Source organism: Phoca vitulina, unplaced genomic scaffold, assembly GCF_004348235.1.
Source record: "Phoca vitulina isolate PV1807 unplaced genomic scaffold, GSC_HSeal_1.0 scaffold35, whole genome shotgun sequence".
In the NCBI taxonomy this organism is placed as follows: Eukaryota; Metazoa; Chordata; class Mammalia; order Carnivora; family Phocidae; genus Phoca; species Phoca vitulina.
Window position 1 is genome coordinate 1,565,732 of NW_022589738.1, and position 12,383 is coordinate 1,578,114.

Genomic DNA, 12,383 nt, shown 5'->3' on the forward strand with positions numbered 1-12,383 from the left:
GTCTATATCTGCACCAGAGGAAAATCTTAGTTTTTCAGTGTGCTTAAAGATACCTGAACAAGTGTTCAGACATGTTCTTTAGGTGGTGGACAGCAGAGACTCACAAGTTATAGGTTTTTTCATGCAGCAAAAGGAAGGAGAAAATTCTCAGTGTATTGAGATTATAGAGGTTATTGGAAAGGTCAGTGCAGAAAGGTGCTATAGAGTGAAAAAGGGTGACACCTCTCTGCTGAGATTTTCAATGGCCTTTAGAAAACTGGTGTGATCCTGTATTTGAAAACACTAGTCACATAGGGGCACTAGAAAAAGTTGTTGAATTGCAAGGAAATTTGATCTTGGAAAATCCTCCAGGAACAAAGAGGGCTAATGTCATAAATTATAATAGTTGCTCTTTTCTGAGTACCTATTATGTAACCGTTAATGGGAAGGTCCACAGATGCTCAAGACACTTCATGTATTGCTCTCTATCCTTGTCTCATACAGAGGCTACCTGCCAGTGGTTACAAAGGGTCATGTAACTATCCTTGACACTGAAGTATGAGCAGAAGCATGCCTCTCACCTCCAGACAAAGGTATTTGAGAACTAGTGTGCCACCTCCATGCTTTCTGTTTCATTGAGCCGCAAACATGCCAAGCCTGTATTGAGATGTGGAAGCTCATGATGGAAGCACCCTGGATCCCAGGGTCACCTGACAATGAAGACACCCTGCCAATGCCCATCAGATTTTATGTACATAAGAAATAAAATTTTGTTATGTTAAGTCATTCACAATCAGATTTTTCCCATTACATCTCATATACTTTATCTGAAAACTACACAGATACTATTTCTGTTCTCTTATTTAAATATTTTAATTACAAAGGAAATAGGGCATATATTCTTGTTGCCAAAAAATTCTAACAATAGGGATAGATTATAATTCTTTTTCCTTACTATGTTCCTTCAAATTTTATCCCTTCCTAGAGGTAACTGCATTAAAAATCTTGCATGTAGTATTTTAAGACTGATTCTAGGCCTATTCTTACATACATGTGTTAGAAAAATACACTGTGAGTTTTAAAAATACATGTGTAACAGTATACATATCATTTTGCCTCTTGCCCTTGTCCCTGAATAAAATAAATGCAGGATTTTTCCAAGAGAGCACAAATAGATCCACCTCACTCTGTTAATTCTAGAATTCTAAAGTGCATATGTGCCATAATTATTTTAAACATTCTCCTCTTGATGGACACACAAGTTGTTTCTCACGGCTTGCTATGATTAAGAGAACTGATATCAACATTACTGAACATCATTTTTTGGGCAAATGTGGATGTTTTATTATGGAGAGATGTAGAAAAATGCAATTAAAGTGGAAAGAGTCTGATGACAGTGAATTTTTATGAATATTGATGATATTCTATTCTAATAATGTTATACCAAATTATCTTTTCATATATTTATATATATGAATAAATTAAGCTCTCAATGGCATTTTATTTTATCAATTTTAAATTTTGGGCAAACTTTTGATCGAAAATATATTATCCCTCTGCTAGTTTAACTTGTATTTCCCTATTTTCTAAACAGATTAAGCAGAAAATTAATTTCATCATTCACCCATATAAAGCAAGATTTCTGCAGTGATATCTTAGGTACTAGGATTCCTTTGGGTGCATAGTTTAAAATTCTATGTCCATAAGACTTTCCCCTTTACTTTGAGAAGCTAGGATTTATCAGAATGACCAGGTGCCAGGAAATGGGCCTGGACAGGAAAGCATCAATGAGTGAGAAACATCAGGAGAACCAGGGGTGGAGGAAGTAGAGCAATTTCCAGAATCCATGAGAGAGATCACATACTAAAATAAGACCAGAGAACCCAGGGCAGCTGGCAGTCAGGAATCTGAATGCAGGCTTCAGCAAAGCATAGAAAAGATGCCAGAAGGAGAGAACATGGAGAATCTGGTGGAGGGTACCAGACAGCTTACATGGATAGGCCAGGGAATCTCTGAATCATCACTGCCAGCCCAAAGTTGTAGAGTGATATAAATGGGTAGATGTACTGGATAAAAGGACCAGAGGCATGCCCAATACCCGCCCCCACCCCCCCACCTCCGCCAAAAATGCCCCCTGACCACTGTCAGGCAGAGTAGAGCTGGGTCCCCTGTGTCACCCACCAAGTAATGTTACTGATGGAATCTGGAAGAGCTACAGCTCTTCACTACTCTAATCGTTCCATGCATCCTTGCCAGTGACCAAAGTTATGAGTGATCTTGATGCCTGATGAAGGCTATTTGTTCCCCTATGTATGTGGCCCTCCTGCCACTGAGATTGAAGCTATGCAAGCAGGTGGGCTTGGTTAGTGAATCAGAATGTTTAAAATAGGGCAAGTATTACCAATGAGTGCTGGAAGGGGGTGTGCAGCGGCAAGGAGGGAAAACTAGAGGGGGAGTTCATTGAGGCTAATTACCCCAGTGGCCCTGGGAATAAAGGGCTGAGTGTAGACATGCCTTGAAAAACAACCCAGGTGTTATCCCCAGCTCTGATTACCTCCCATGGTTCCTGACTTCTTTGCACACCAGAGGGCAGATGTACTCTGGCTGTGTTTGGTGGTCTATGTTGCTACCAGATACTGACTGGAGTGGGGGGTGGGCCCACAATGCAAACGTTTACAAGGTGGACAGAAAGCTACTCATGGAGATGGTACACTTCTTTGTTAAGCTGGGAATGATGGGTATATGTGAAGTCCAAAACTCCATTATTGCTATAACCCCAATTCGATTGAACTGAAATTTTAAAAATATTTAATAAAAAAGATTAAAAACAGGATTCTGGAATAACCATCCCAAAATTATCACACAATCTACAGAAAATTTTATATCATCATCTTCAGGCCAATACAGGGAAGGGTCCCAGACCCTAAGAACTAAAAGTGAAGACTCTGAGGGAGTTCTTTGGGAACCACTCCTCCCATAACAGAATGGACCTACACAGACCTGTCCCTCCTATCATCACTTCTAAGCCCATGACTGACTGACAGGTCCAGGCACTCCTTCACTTCACCCTCTGGCAACCGGGAATGGAGGGTTGGAGGGTGGGATGTCTGAGGACAAAGTCTCGGCTTAAGGCTGGCTGACTCAAATCAGGAGATGTTCGAGTCCCAGACCTCCCAGGAGTCAATGAAAGACCTCTATGTGAGTTTTGCCGGGTCCTCCACCCCCACAAAACAGACTCCACCCCTCACCTCCAAGAGCCACACCCCTGCCCTCAGCACCATATGGGAATGACCGGAAGTAGATCCCCCAACTTCCGTCTCTGACTTCTCAGAGAAGTAAAAGTATTGATCCGGCTGGTGGCGTCAGGCGAGCAGAATTCTCGGGAAGAGTTACAGGCCCTGTCTGGAGTTAGGGTAAAGACCCTGAATGAGACTTGACGGTACACCCCCCCGTCCCTCATGCCGTGCCCGGGGAACACGCATGCCCAGGCACGGGCCCGGGCACACACACACCAGAAGAGGGGGGGGGTGACAGAATCCTGGTAGGCCCTGGACAAGGATTACCTGATGTAGTGTCCTTTGAATTCCCCCTTTGTGGACAGAGAGTAGATGGTATCAGACCAAGGGTTGGCATTGGCCCTTCCAGCAGTTAAGTTGAGCACCCTAACGTCTGAGGGAACCATCCGCAAGATGAGAAAGGCTAATCAAAACCCGGGCCCCTACTGTGAGGCCTGGGAGACCCCTGATGGGAGTGGCTGGATATAATATACCCAGAATTCTGCCTCTGGTGTCTCAGGGAAGTGAAAGAATTGGTGCTTAGGGGACAGTGTAAGTTAGAGGAAGAAGACCCAGACTCTGTCAGGAGGTAAGATAAGGACCTTTGTGAGGTATGAGGATACCCAGTATCCAGTGAGAGTGGGCTTCACAGAATCGGGCCCTGCCATCAGCAACAGTGGGCCTGGGGCAAGGAACACCTGATGTAGTACCTTCTAAATTCTTCCTTTGTAGATTCAAAAAGGAGATGGCACTGGGCCAAGGTTTCTGGCCTCAGGTCAATGGGTAGAAAAGTCCGAGGTCCTAACATAAGTAAAGGTGAGGACTCTGAGTGAGGTCCGAGTGACCTCCCACCCCCAAAAGATGGGTTTTCACAGAGTCCTGACACTGCTTTCAGCCCAGGGAGGGCCAAGGTGAAAGTGGTTGGATGCAAAACATCCTGAATTCTAAAATCTGGCATTTCAAAAAAGTGAATGGCTTCATGTGAGAGGGGCTGCTTTAGGTTATCAGAAGAACTACTTCTAGGTCCTGCCAGGAGGTGGTGTAAAAACCGTGAGTGAAGTTTGAGAGGACCCCCTACCGCAAAAGGTCAGGGGTCCCACAGATTTCTGACAGGTCCTGGGCAGGAATTGCCAGATGAAGCATCCATTGAATTCTCCTTGTGAGAACTTAGAGAGGTGAGGGCATTGGACTGGAGCATCAGCCTTAGACCAGCAGATAGAGGAGTTACAGGTTCTAACAAGAGTAATGAGAAAGACCTTGACTAAGTTCTGAGAAAACCACTGACTTCATATCAAAGCAGGCCTGCACAGAGTACTAACCATGCTGTAAGCCCTCAGGGTATCAGACAGATATATCAGGGTAAGGGCTCCCTAATGACCTCCTCAGTAATTTTTTAAAATATAAGGGCCTTGTCTTAAAAAGATAAGTCTCACACCAGGAGAGGGAAGAGTACCAAGCCCTACCAGAAGATGAGGTGAGGACCCTGAGTGAGGAGTAAGGACCTAATTATCCCAGGATGGGGAGAGTCCTTCTGAGCTCTTCCCTTATTGTCATCCTTGGGAAGATATGGTCAGTTGAAGTCTCCCTCAATTTCTCCTCTGGAATCAAAGGGAGATGAAATATTGAAATGAGGTCAGCATGAAAACAGTAAAGGGATCCCGGAAGCTGCCAGAAGCCAAGATGACAGCCCTGAAAGTGAAGTGAGAGAAACACACTCACCCCAGAGGGGCACCATAGAGCCTGAATATTCTAGGCCTTGCTGTCACCCCAGAAAGCCCCAGGCAGATCTGGCAGGTAGCAGTTTAAGGTGAACTCTAGTTACTTTCACAGGCTGAGAAGAGAACATGAACATTGTGGATTCCTTGAGCAGTGCACACAGGAAAACCTACAGAGATAGCCATCAATAAAGCCAAGGCGGCATCCCCCTATGAAGGGACACACACCATCTTATCCTCTTTCCTCCAGGTCACTGGTTCACCTGTCCACATCTCTGCCGCACCTGAACAGAGTCATCATGCCTCGGGGTCAGAAGAGTAAGCTCCGGGCCCGTGAGAAACGTCGCCAGGCCAGAGAAGGGTCACAGGATCTGGTAAGTATTCAAACCACTGCTCAATTGCACTCCTCTTCCTCCCCTCATTTTGAGGACATTTCCTTAGAGCTCACCTGCTGAATCATTTGCAATCCCCAGGGTCCTCGGACAGCCACATTCACCACCAGTATGGCAGCCGTGTCATACAGGAGATCAAATGAAGGCACCAATGAAGTACAGGAAATGCCAAGATCCTCCCAGAACCCAACAGCCACTGAGCCCTTCAATAGAAGCCCTCTAGGGGAGAAGGTGTTTATATTGGTGTACTACCTGCTGTACAAATATCAAACGAAAGAGCCCATTACCAAGGCAGGTATGCTGAGAAATGTAATTCAGATCTACAGGAATTACTTCCACGTGATCCTCGGGAAAGCCTCTGAGCACTTGGAGCTGGTCTTTGGCCTTGACATAAAGGAAGTGGATCCCAATAGGCACATCTATGTGCTAGTCAACAAACTGGAACCAAGCTATGATGGGAAGCTGAGTAGTGATAGTAATGTGCCTGAGACGGGTCTGCTGATGACTGTCCTGGGAGTGATCTTCACAAAGGGCAACTGTGCCACTGAGGAGCAAGTCTGGGAAGTGCTGAATATGATGGGGTTATACCCTGGAAGGATGCACTTCATCTATGGAGAGCCCAGGAAGCTCATCACCAGAGATTTGGTGAAAGAAAATTACCTGGAGTACAGGCAGGTGGTCAACAGTGATCCTCCACGCTATGAGTTCCTGTGGGGTCCCAGAGCCCATGCTGAGACCAGCAAGATGAGAGTTCTTGAATTTTTGGCCAAGATCCATGATACCGTCCCCACTGCCTTCCCATTCTATTATGAAGAGGCTTTGAGGGATGAGGAAGAGCGAGCCCAAGCCAGAGCTGCAGCCAGGGCTCTTATTGCTGCCAAGGCCAGTGCACGCTCCAGGGCCATGGCCAGTGCACGTTCCAGGGCCATGGCTAGCAGCTCCTCCCACCCCTAGTAAAGTCTGAGGCAGATTCTTCATTTTGTTGTTAAAAAAAAAAAAAATCCATGTTCTCATTAGTGGAAGGTCAGGGTGGGGTAGAGACAACAGAGTGTATAACATGTTTATGTTCCTATTCTATGTGTTAACCTAGATGAATTTTTCATTTTCAAAATTTGAAATTTTTCAGAAGGAAAAACCCTTTTGATAGAAAGTTTATTAGTTTAAAAAGTCCATGATCTCATTAGTGGAAGGTCAGGGTGGGGTAGAGACAACAGTGTATAACACGTTTATGTTCCTATTATATATGTTAATTTTTAATTGTTTTTCCTTTTGATAGAAGGTTTATTAGCTTCAAAAATCCAAGTTTATGAATGACATTTTCAAATTTGTGCTGTATATGAGATTTAGGAGTAAGAAATAGCTATTTTGTAATCCAAATTGGGAAATTCCTAATCTTATTTACTGATTTGGAACATGATAACATGTCAGTGGATTAGTCATTTCCTTGGAAATGTAAAAGAATTCAGCAGTAAAATACTTGGAGTCAAGAAATAGAGAAAAAAGTAAAAGATGGCTAAATATTGCATTTTCTTTTCCCCTTTATTTTAAAACTAAATGATATTGCCTGTATACATATACATATAGATTATTTAAGAATGTAGAATTAATTATAGCATAATAAATTAGACCTCTTGCACACTGTCTCATTTATTTCGCAGACATTCCTTCAGCATCTGCTCTTTGGGAGGCTTCCTGCTAGTACTGGGAGTGTCAGGATAAACAAGACCTGCCCACTGTGCCCATAGAATTTTAGAGTGTAGAAACAGCTGTCAAGTAGGAAAGAGGATGGGATACACCCTAAGACCTAAGAACAAGTCAAAAGAAGGAGAGGACATGGGAGGATCCAGATGTGAGAAGTCAAGTGTAAGCGCCCTGAGGCCAGTGAGTCTGAGGCCTTGGGAAACTGCAAGTCGTTTGGTGTGAGTCAGTTTTACCTGAAGCTGGGTGGTGGATCAGATGAGGCTGTGGGAGTCGTGTGCGGGGGCCAGACCCTCAGAAGCTGTGTCCAGAGTTAAGAGGCTAAAGCCTGGAATGGGGGCGCCTGGGTGGCTCAGTCAGTTAAGTGTCTGCCTTTGTGGCTCAAGTTATGATCCCAGGATCCTGGGATCGATCCCCACATCGGGTTCCCTGCTCAGCAGGGAGCCTGCTTCTCCCTCTTCCTTTGCTCCTCTACCCTCTGCTCTTTCTCTCTCTCTCTCCCTCACGCTCTCTCTCCAATAAATAAAATCTTAAAAAAAAATAAAGTTTGGAATGGAAAGCTATTTCTAACAATTACTTTTTAAGACCGTGAATTAACCAGAAATGGGGCAGAAATGAAAGGTGCCCTGTGCTCTTGCTTAGTGCAGGTGAACACAGTGCACAAACTAGGTATTTTATGTACATTGTCTCCAGGGAGTCTCTGAGAAATAAGAGTAATTAATAATGCCTTAACCTGTGATGCTCAGAAGCCACTTGGCTGGCAATCTTTGACTTGCACTGTCAAAGAGAGCTCACTCTGTTAATAGGATATTTATATTAGGTTATCTTGAGTGTAAATTGGCAAACTCAAAGCAAGAGAGAGATGTTTTGATGGGAGTGAACCAGGCAGTCCTTCACACATTTTCTATGAATGTTCTATGCACCCAGCTGGGGAAGATTATCCCAACTCACAATAAAAATCCTCAAAATGTTCCTTAGCAGGAAACTTACTTTTACTCAGTAGTAAGTATTTTGGCTGATTTGGTGTGCTATGGACTAGAGCTATGTATTGCTATGGATATTCTCTGACATCTCCAGGATAAAAATATATTTTAAAATTCTAAGATAGGAACTTGGTAGTATTTGATGTCAGAATTTTAACACTAATAACTGCTAATTATCAAAGATCCAAAAAAGCCATTCACTGTACCAGGTACCTTACATAAATTACTTAACATTCCAACAGTTTGACTTCACAAGGTTTCATTGAGCCAGAGAGCAAGCTGACTACATCAAGCTTATTTTGCAGATGAGAAACCTGAAGCACACATATCTCTGAAATTTTCATGACTTCACATGTTTCAGAAAAGACAGGCCTGAGAATTCCTGGCCTGAATTCCTCTGGAGCCCACACTGTTTCACTCCTCCCAGCATGACGTCAAACTCATGTCTCTTAATTACTTTCTCTTCTCACTATTCCATGATGGCTCTCAAGCAATGAAAGAAGGACCCTGTGGCTGAAGTACTAAATGCAGGCCTAAAGAAGGAAGGTGTAAATGAAAATCAAGGACAAGTTGGGGATTGTCCTTGGGTTCATTTTCCTAGGATCCTCCTGCCCCTCGCCCCAGGGTCCCTTGAGAGCTGGCGCTGCCCTGGTCCCAGCACTTGTGCGCAGTCCTGGCACTTTCCTGCATGACAGCTCCCTCCCCTGGGACTTCCCCAGCGGCCCTCATGACCAAACTGGGACCTGGCCCATTGGCCAGCTCCCCTGTGTGTCCTCCTCTGGAGGCTGCCCCTGCCCCTGGTGGCACAGAGAGCCACTATCCCCCGCCCTCCCCTGACTTAGAACATTGCAACTCCCTGCAGCTCCCATCCCTCCCCCTGGCCCCCCTCTGACAGCAATTGCCCTTCTGTGTAATTCTGACAGGTTTAGACACCTCCTCACCTCCACCCCCCACCCTGGATACCTCCACCACATTCACAGAAGTCTGTTTTGTTTTGTTTTGTTTTTTTAACCAAATCTGCTGATAGGTAGACTCTAATCTGACACACAGAATATAGTGGCTATAATATCCTGGAGAAAATATATATTCATGAAGTTAGAGAGGAGGTAGTAGGAAGAAGATAAAATTATAAATAAAGGAGAATTAAAGCTGATGAATTATTTGAGACCGGCCACTAAATCCACACACTGATGAGTGAGCTTAACTGTGTGGTCAAAAACCAAAGCCTCCCTCCTACATGGTAGATGAGAAAGGACGGGATATCACTGTGTAGCAACCATCAACACAGACTGAATGTTAACAGACCCTGTAGTTTTTCAGAAGTTATAGTAGTTTTCTATGGCTGCTGTAACAAATTACCACAAATTTACTGGTTTACAACAGCACATGTTTATTATCACAGTAGTTATTATCTATATTTCTGTACGTATGAAGGCTGGGAAGGCTTTGCAAGATTCTGTGCTTGGATTTTTGCAGCCCCGAGTCAAGCTTTCAGAGAGGCAGGCCTCTCATCATGATTTCTGGGAAGAATCTCCTTCCAAGATCATTCAGGTTGTTGGCAGGTCCAGTTCTTTGTGGTAATAATACTGAGGCCCTGTTTTCTTTCTTTTGGTTTTTGTTTTGTTTTGTTTTGTTTTGCTGACTGTCAGCTGGAGCTGACAGTGTTCCTCCAGGCCTCTCTCCAGTCCTGAGCCCATCTACTTTGAGTCAGCAATAAAACATTGTATCCTTCTCACCTTTGGAATCTCTCTAACTGCCCCCCCCCCCAACTCTGCTGCATCCAGCCAGAGAAAGTTCTCTGCTTATAAGGGCTCATGTCATTAAATTGGGCCCACTCTGATAATGCAGTGTAATCTCCTTATTTTAAAGTTGTTTTCATAACCTCACTACATCTACAAAGTGTAAAAACAAATTCATAGGTTTCAGGGATAAGGGTAGGGGTATCTTCATGGAGCAATTTATTCAGTCTATCACCAAGGTGGAAATGTCTCCCCAGCAGACATGCCAGCTTTGATAAGAAAAGAAAAACTAACTGGCCATCATTTTCCTGACTCTTGTCTGTATCTGCTGCAGGGAAAAATCCTGGTTTTCAGTGTGCCCAAAGACGCCTGTACAAGTGTTCAGTCATGTTCATCAAGTGGTGTATAGCAGAAACTCAAAAGTTGTGATTTTGACCATGCAGCAAAAGGAAGAAGAAAATTCTCAGTGTATTGAGACTGTAGAGGTTATTGAAAATGTCAGGGCAGGAAGGTGCTATAGAGTGAAGAAGGATGATTCCTCCCTGCTGAGATTTCCAGTGTCCTTTAGAAAAATGGTGTGATCCTGTATTTGAACACCTGTCACATAGTAGGCACTTAGAAAGATGTGGAGTGTTGCAAGGCAATTTTGGCCTTCTGGGAAACTTCTCCAAGAATGAAGAGGGCTTTTGTCATACAAATTCTAAGTGTTGTACTCTACTGATGACCTACTCTGTAACTGTTTATAGAGACACTGTAAGTGCTCTTCCACATCCTGTCTTGCTCTTCTTCCTGGGCTCATGGGATATACTATATTGTCAAATGCACTTGTATTAGAAAAGGTTTTGTGACTACCCTTGCCACCGAAATATGAACAGAAACAATGGTTGTCATCTGCAGACCAAGGCATTTGAGAGTCATTATGCCACTTCTATGCTTTCTGCCCCATTCAGCAGAATCAAGGAGATCCTGTGTTGAGATGTTGATCCACACCGTGTAAGCAGACTCTATCCCTGGGTCACCAGACAGGAAAGATCCTGCCAACCCAACAGGCCTTATGTGTATGAGAAGTAAACTTTCGTAGTGTTAAGTCATTCAGATTTCAAGCTTCTTCCATTACATTCATTAGCAGTTACTTCATCTGAGTAACACGCAGCTACTTTTTTTATTGTTAGCCTTTCTTAAATATACTAATTACAAAATAGTGCACATACTCTTGATGCTAAAGAAATTCTAAAAATATAGATAAATCAGTAAGTCCAATCCTTACTTCATCTTCCAAAATTCAGCTCTCCTCAGAAGTAACCACAATTTTAAAATGTTGTATATATTATTTTAAAATATAGTCTGGGCTTTTTCTTACATAGATGTACTAGAAAAATACAATGTGAGGGTTTTTTTAATGTACTTGGATAATGGTGTACATATGGTATGCCATAATTAATTTAATCAGTCTCCTCCTGATGGACACATAAGTTGTTTTCCATTTGTTGCTGTAACTAATAAAACTGATATCAACATTATTAAATACAAATTATTGGGCAAATGTGGATGTTTTCTTATAGGAAAGACAAAGAAGTGAACATTAGGTTAAAGTGGAAGTACTTCGTGTGATAACTGCAAATTTTTATGAGTATTGCTAATACTCTGTTTCAATAATTCTGTACCAATTTATATTCTCACATATTAATGCATGTAAATATCCTAAACTCTCACAGGCATTCTAATCAATTTTAAATGCTGATCAATCTTTTGTGTCAAAATATATTCTCACTGTTATTTTATTTGGAATTTCCATGTTTTCCAATTATGTATTTCAAAAAATAATTCTTTGTTAATTAATTCCCCATCCATAGCAAGCACGATTTTTTTTTTTTTTTGTAAGGTATCTTGAGTACTGGGATATCTGTGGGTAAGTGTTTTAAAATTCTGTCAATAAGATTTTTTCCATTAATTATAAGAAGCAAGGATTTGGTCAGAATGACTAGGTCTCAGAAAATTGTCTAGAAAGGATGCTGTCAGCTAGTGAGGAGTATCAGGAGGTCTGAAGGGTAAAGAAATTTCTGGAGCCCATGAGAGAGACCACATACTAAACAAAACCCAGATAGCCCAGGGCAGGCTGGCAGTCCAGGTTGTGAATTTACAGCTCAGCATATTATGGAAAGGGGACCAGAAAGAGAAAGCATGTGGAATCTTGGAGAGTCCTGGACAACTTCCAGGAAAAGGCTTGGAATATCTATGAATCATTATTACCAGCCTAAAGTTGCACAGCAATCTGAGTGGGCAGATCTTTTGGATGAAAGAACAAGAGGCATACCTGATACCCCTCCCTGCCTTAGAATCCCTCCTGCCTGCTGTCATGCTATAGCTAGCTCCCATTCATCACCCACTGATAATATTAATGAATTTTGGGAAGCCTATACCTCTTCCTTACTTTCATGGTTCCGTGCATCCTTTCCAGTATACCAGGGCTAAGAGCTGTCCTGATGCCTGATGGAGAAGGCTATTTCTTCTCCTGCGTACAGCACCCTTCCTGCACTGAAGTTGAGGCTAGATCATTAAAAAATGATCTAGATGCTAAGCCAACTTAGACTGCCTCCCTTGT

The 12,383-nt window shown here is 43.0% G+C and overlaps 1 protein-coding gene across 1 annotated transcript; it reads left to right on the forward strand.

Moving 5' to 3' along the window:
- Positions 1 to 5,268: 5,268 nt before the first annotated feature.
- Positions 5,269 to 6,315, forward strand: LOC116645985 (melanoma-associated antigen B10-like). The gene is given in 1 exon segment (XM_032426476.1): positions 5,269 to 6,315. A coding segment is annotated over 1 exon segment (1,047 nt).
- Positions 6,316 to 12,383: the final 6,068 nt, after the last annotated feature.